The sequence below is a fragment of the Rhagoletis zephyria genome, unplaced genomic scaffold (assembly GCF_001687245.7).
Source record: "Rhagoletis zephyria isolate East Lansing unplaced genomic scaffold, Rhagoletis_zephyria_1.1 Rzeph_scaffold_00873, whole genome shotgun sequence".
Classification (NCBI taxonomy): domain Eukaryota; kingdom Metazoa; phylum Arthropoda; class Insecta; order Diptera; family Tephritidae; genus Rhagoletis; species Rhagoletis zephyria.
In genome coordinates this window covers 56039-63037 of record NW_016157957.1, presented here as the reverse complement: position 1 = coordinate 63037, position 6999 = coordinate 56039, and the positions used below count along the sequence as shown (strand labels likewise).

Sequence of the window (6999 nt, the reverse complement as noted above, 5' to 3'; positions counted from 1 at the left end):
AAGGCCGTGGAAGTTTTGACTACCGTGTAGAGAGAGCAGACAGTATTTTTCTTCTCAAATGGCTTGATGGAGGAATTGTGCAACTTGTGTCATCAATCCATGGTCATGAACCCCTAAATGGAGTATCCCGATTTTCTGCCGAAAAAAAGAAAAAAATTCAAATAGCATAACCAAACATAGTAGCAGAGTACAATAAAAACATGGGAGGAGTAGATAAATTGGATTTTCTGCTCTCCTTGTACAGAATTTCCATAAGATATAAAAAGTGGTCTCTGAAGAAATTTGACCACTTTATTGATTTAGCAGTATGCAATTCGTGGTTGGAATATAGAATGGATCACGAAAACACTGGACACAAAAATAAATATATGGACTTATTGAGCTTTCGTAATGGTGTTGCGAATGGACTAATAGCACGGTCAAATCAACAGGCACGTTCTCGTAAACGGGGGCGGCCAACATCATGTTTAAATGAGGATATCCCAATCCCTCCAACGACCTCCGGGAAAAGACGCAAAGCTACACCACCGACTTCTATTCGATATGACGGAAACCAACATTGGCCGGAACACACGAAGGATAAAGGTAGATGTAAAATCCAAGGATGTAAGGGACAAACCAGATAAAAGTGCTTTAAATGCGACGTTTTTTTATGCATTCCCAATGGATCAAGAAATTGCTTCAAGGAATTTCATTAAATATCAAATGAATAAAATTTTTCTAAGTCAATTTCTTTTAGTTTTTTCTTCTTTTTATATTCTAAATATCATTTCTGTCTCTATTTATTTTAGTTTATATGAATTTGAAGTGTGTAATTTTTATTTCATATATATTTGCGCCTTATTTATTGAACAAGATGAATTTTTATGTATTTTAGCCACTGAAACAAATAAAAATTGGAATATAAAACAAAATAAAATTCTAGCGTTTTTCTTTACCATACACAAAATGTGTATCCATATGGATACATTAAAAAAAACTAATTTAGGGTAACATTTTTTTTTTAATTCGAATAGTGATTGATATTCCTTGGGCCAATAAGAGTGAGAGTTGAAAGAATTGGATTTTTAAAGCAACCCGTTAAAAACTTGTAGCGAAAGGGTTAATTCACACACATGGTTTCATTCTGTTTTATTCACATGGCGGCGAAAAAATGACATCACTGCAAAAAAAAATACTTTTTTCTCGCACTCCGTCCTGGGGGGCTACTCTGTAATTCGATGCGAAAGAGAAATGCGATGCGATAGGCAATCGCCACAGCGTATTACTTACGACGTATTTGCCTTTCGCATCGCATTAGAGAGTAGCCCCCTGGATGATCTTTATTCGTACGTTCATGAAATAATGCTGCCAAGTTTTGTTCTCTTTGAACCAATACGTGCAAATGTCAAAAGCGCTAGGAAAGAGAATACGCTATTAATGAAACGATAGTGGCGATAGTACCAGAACTATCGATAGTTATTTCATGTGACCAGACAATCGATACTATCGATAGTATCGTCGATAGTTTGACAGCTCTAATATGTACATTTACGTATTTGGAGAAAGAAATCATATGTCATGATGTAATTCGTTTATTATACACATAAAAAATCTTGTCTAAATACGTTCAGTAGAGTGGTTAGAATATCTCGTCTTTCCTTTATACTATGTATAGAAGATAGTTATTTTAAATAGGTGGCAACCCTACTAAAAAACTTAAAGTTTTTGTACATGCGAAGGCCATGCATTTTCATTTGGTACCTCAATTTTTTATCCAACGAACGGTGAAGATCTTACAATTTTAAAACAGGTGGCAACCCTACTCAGAAAAATAATCCATTATTACACATCCAGACGTATTTTAATTTGACAGTGACGGTGCAGAACTGAAGCCTACGCTTATGAGAATAAAAAGGTCACTCTCCTATCGATAAAGAATATGTTAGAGAAAATCTCGTCAAAATCCGTTCAGTAGTTTTCGAGATTACCGCGTACAAAAAATCTCGACTCTCCTTTATACTATGTATATATTAGTGTTGGGAAGTATCGAGTACTTTTTAGGATCGAGGTCTTCGGTATCGATACTTTTAAAGATCGGGCATTTTTGAGCGTACTGAGTACTTTCTTTAAATATACACATGCTGACAACACATCAATTCTTAGTGTAGAAATCTCCCAAACTGGCAGCACTTTGAAGTTACGAAGAGCTGATTTTGTTTTGGGAGTTTATTTTAATAAAAGGGGTGAGTTGGCATACTGTTCAATTTGTAAAAAAAAATTTAAACACAACGGGAACACAACAAACTTACGGAGGCACTTACAGCGGATGAAGTTTGTATTGTTGGTGATTTTCTTGCTTCAGGCAAGCTGTTACATGCTAAAGAGAAAGCCGAAAATAATTCAAATTACTTTGATAGATTCTGTGGAAAAGATAGCTCGAAAGTCTACCGCTTCAAAATGTTCACGTCAACTTAAGCTGCAAACTGGTGTAGGGCCGGATCTTATTCTGCCCAACTTGTATAATCAGTCGGTATCGAATCTTAAGATCATGTTGGTGGATGTAAAAAACGTTGCCGTAACAACGGACATGTGGACATCTGATTCTTCTGCATCCTATGTCACAGTAACGTGCCATTTTATTCACTCAGATCAAATGCACTCATATGCACTGGAGACGAACGAAGTAATTGGGTCGCACATTGGCGAAAATATTGCGAACATTCTGCGAGATATTTTGTATAAATGGAACATTTATGATAAAGTGTTTACTATAGTTACTGACAACGGTTTAAATGTTAAAAATGCAATTAAAATGTACCTTACAAAAGAACATCTACCATGCGTGGCGCACACTACAAACTTAATTGTCAACGACGCAATAAAATCGAGTGTAAACTTTCAAAAAGTTTTAAAAAAGTGTAAAGCTTTGGTTGGACACTTTAAACATAGCGCGCAAGCTAGTTAAAAGCTTAAAGATGTAAAGCAGCAAATGGGATTTCCAGTTTTGAAAGTTAAGCAGGACGTTCCAACTCATTGGAATAGCCCTCTAGCAATGATCGAAAGATTGGTACAAATCCAAGATGGTTTATCGATTGTTATTTCAAGTTTGCCGTCGGCCCCTGTAGCCATAGTATCTCTAGTTATTCCATTATTAACTAGTTTGCAACATTCGTTAGACGAGATGAATCCTTTAACCAAATGCGGAAGATCGTTAAAAGAAGGGCTGTTAGAAGCAACTACCCGACGTCTTTCTCATATGAATACAAATGACATCGCCTGTTTTCTAGATCCTCGATTCAAAATAATTGGTTTTGATAATGAATCTAATGCACAATTTGTCTACTGCACTTACAGCAATGCTGCCAAGAAGGCAAAGTACTGATGTAGTAGAAACGTTATTAAATGAGCCGAGCCATCTAGAAGCTAAAAAATTTNTTTGTCTACTGCACTTACAGCAATGCTGCCAAGAAGGCAAAGTACTGATATAGTAGAAACGTTATTAAATGAGCCGAGCCATCTAGAAGCTAAAAAATTTGATATATGGTCGCACTTTGACACTCGAGTTTCAAGATGCTATGAAAATTTGCTATTCAAATACGAAAAGTGAGCTCTTGCTTCAACAATATATAAATTAACCTTACGCCAGAAGAGTGAAAAACCCTTTAGAGTTTTGGAAAAAACAAAAAACCGCATTTCCAATATTATACGATTTAGCTGAAAAATATCTTTGTGTACCTTCCACATCAGTGCCTTCGGAAAGAATATTTTCGAAGACAGGGCAGATAACCAATCAAAGAAGAAATCGACTGTCACCTAAGAATTTAAATATGATAATATTTTTAAATAGTTGCAATTCGTTGTAAACCAGGGGTTTATATGTTTTCAAACACGATCATATGTACATATGTAAATAAGTATACTAGGGTGGAGTGAAATTACGCTTTTTAGGAAGTAAGGGTACCAAATATTATTTGCCTCATTAATCGTTTGTATGTTTAGAGGCAGGATTCGTATTTGCACGCGTATGAGCAGCACTTCCCAGCACATTTCGCTCATACACATGAATGTGCGTTTATAAAAAAAAAATCTTGCGCACAACTCACGTGTGTGCGCTTTGATATGAAACACATGCTCATGTGTGTGCTTCGAAAATTAAAAAAAAAATGGCACATGCGCATGGGTGTGCTGTTCGATATAAAACACATGCACACGTGTGTGCTTTGTGCAGTGAAACTCATGCTCCAGTAGGAACTTTGAATTTTGAGTCTTAAATTTCAAAAACAATTAACTTCTACTGTAATACAAATATTATTTAAAAAAAATTGAATTTAAATAAAATGGAAAATTATGAGCTATATGAGATTCTCGTTCAAGAGAAAAAGATTAAGTGTTTAACTTGTGCAAAAGTATTAAGTGGGACGAATACATTTAATGTTAAGCGACATTATGCTCTGTCCCACAAGATGGAAATCGCTACTAAGAAAAATACGAGTAAGTGGAAGACGGTTGCTAAAAAAGCTAAAGGATCTGTAAACATCAATATTGATAAGGAGGAGTTTTTAAAATGCTGTGTGGGTTTAGTGACAGTAAAGAACCTTCCGTTCCGTTTGTTTGACGACCACGATTTTTTTAAAAGATTAATCGAACCATATGAGCGGAAATTTGGAACAACCTTGAATTCACGCAATATAGTGAATATAACTAGTCATACCACCAAAAATATAAAAAAAGCAATTTCTGAAAGATTAAAACACAAGTTAGTTAGTTTGAAAGTTGCCATCGCTAGCAGAATGGGCAAGAGCGTACCTGGAATAAATGCCCAATATATTGAAGATTTCAAGATATGCATACATACTTTGGGTAAGTTTTGAGTTTTTCTTGAAACGTCTGTTAATTGATGTTAAATAAAATCGATAGGTATGGTACGGCTCAACAAAAGGCATAAGGCAGTATTTATAAAAGAACAAGTAATCAACTGTTTAGAAAGTTATGGCTTAGAACTACAGCAAGTGTACTCCAACACCACTGACAATGGAGCCAATGTTATAAAGGCCAGTAAAATACTGCAAGACGAACAGGAAGCTAAAATTTTGGAAGAGTCGGATACTGCCGCAGAAGAGGAGGAGAATTTACACCGCACCATAGAGTCAGTATTTTCAGAAGTAAGATGCGCAGCTCATACTCTACAGCTTGCTGCGTATGACGTCCTAAAGACACTAGGCTCTTCGTTGGAGGACTGTAGAACCCTTATTAAGAAAGTGCGTACTTTAGTTCGCACGGAATCTAGCCATATGCAAATGCCAGTACTAGATAATTTAACGCGGTGGAACTCCACATATGAAATGCTAACCTCACTGCAGAAAATAAAAGAGTTCATAGAGCAGCAATGCCCTGACAGTGAAGATTTCCACTGGGAATTTGTAGTAGACTTTATTAAAGCTTTTAAACCTCTTGCCTTATGTACAAAACGGATGCAAAGCGAACAATATGTGGTTGGAGACTTTTACAGAGATTGGTTGTCGTGTGAACTAGAGTTGCATGATCTTGGTTCTACAGTCTCATACGCTGCGCAGCTGCATGATGCGATGAAAAGCCGGAAACAAAGCCTTATGAGCAATAATGCGTTCATTGCTGCTTTATATTTAGATCCTCGCTTTAATTTTAGAGGCCCTCTCATGTTGTCTCCACAACAAAAAGTTAATGCCGAGGTATATATGAGATCTACTAAACACACACTTTTTGTAATTTTAAATGCTACAATTTTGTTTATTCAGAATCATTTGCGAATGGAAAGCTCCGAAAATTCAATGTCATCGAGTCCTCAAAATCTGAATTTGCAATATTCTGAATGTTTGCCTTCTACATCCAGCAACTCTCTTTCCCGTTTAGAAAAATATATTTGTGAAGATATGGTAGAGACCTCAAGTGACGTAGAGGTAGTCCAAAATTTACGGCAAAAGTTAAGTGTATTCGCAAATGGGAGAAAAGTTTCTTTAGATACTGATATATTAAGCTACTGGAAGACCTTGCCTTCGGATAAAGATCTAACAAAACTTGCTGAAGTTGTTCTAGCTGTTCCAGCAACACAAGTTTCAGTGGAAAGGGCATTCAGTGCCTTATCATTGACTTTAACAAAGCATCGCTCAAAACTAAACGACGCTACCTTAAATAACATACTTATAACAAAACTAAATTTCGATTTATTGTACTTCAGAGACAACGACATGCATGATATCTCCTCATACTAACATGGCATTTTGGAATGCCATATAACACAATTTAAATTAACGTTTGTTTACTTACTTTTATCTACATACAAGTAAAACTTTTCAATCACTTTGTATTTGTTGAAGCAACAAGTTGTCCTTATATGTGTTAAATATAAAAAAAACATAGAGTGATCCCTGCAAGACAGCTGAACATCAAATAAGTGCTCATTTTATCATTATCACTAATTACAAAAGTGCTTATTAAAATACTCATTTTTGTTCAGGCGATGGGATAAAACTGAGCACTTTCCCCTTGTTGGTGTAATATTTTACCTCTTCTTGTGCTTTTTGCGTTCCTATGCACTTCTGCATCTGTTCTCCTTTTACTCTCATTTGAGAGCGTAAAATTGTAGTTTGACAGTTCCACAGGTTTTAGTCCGAAGTTCAAAGGAACAGACTAATTGCTGGTGCAGGCGTTGAAGGTGATGTTGGTGGTGGCCTTAAAGTAATAGTGGCGATGTTGAAGGTGATTTTGCTGGTAGAGGCGTGGAATGTTGATGGTGCGATTTTGCTGGTGCCGGTGTTGAATGATGATGGTGGCGATACTTCTGGTACCGGTGTTGAAGGTGATGGTACGATGTTGGTGGTGGCATTAAAGGTGATGGAGGAGGTGCGTGCGATATCAGCTGGTGACGGCATTAAAGATGATGGTGGGTTTTAATTTTAATTGTTGCAAATCTGTAATAACGAGAAAATCAATTAAAATGCACAAGTTAAGTAATTTACATATGTATGTACATACCTTAAG

General features: G+C 36.2%; 1 protein-coding gene across 1 annotated transcript; it reads left to right on the top strand.

Annotated features, from left to right (window-relative positions):
- The first annotated feature begins 4772 nt into the window (after window positions 1-4772).
- LOC108361875 (uncharacterized) lies at window positions 4773-6214 on the top strand. Its single transcript, XM_017614634.1, has 4 exons — window positions 4773-4842; window positions 4900-5690; window positions 5757-5918; window positions 6197-6214. The coding sequence occupies exons 1-4, from the start codon at window positions 4773-4775 to the stop codon at window positions 6212-6214; spliced, it is 1041 nt and encodes a 346-aa protein (XP_017470123.1).
- Window positions 6215-6999: the final 785 nt, after the last annotated feature.

Bases quoted from the DNA above. Each gene is read 5' to 3' on its own strand.
- LOC108361875 (XM_017614634.1), top strand. From the start codon at position 4,773: ATGGGCAAGAGCGTACCTGGAATAAATGCCCAATATATTGAAGATTTC. The intron at 4,843-4,899 runs GTAAGTTTTGAG...TAAAATCGATAG, and splicing joins GATATGCATACATACTTTGG to GTATGGTACGGCTCAACAAA. The intron at 5,691-5,756 runs GTATATATGAGA...TTGTTTATTCAG, and splicing joins AACAAAAAGTTAATGCCGAG to AATCATTTGCGAATGGAAAG.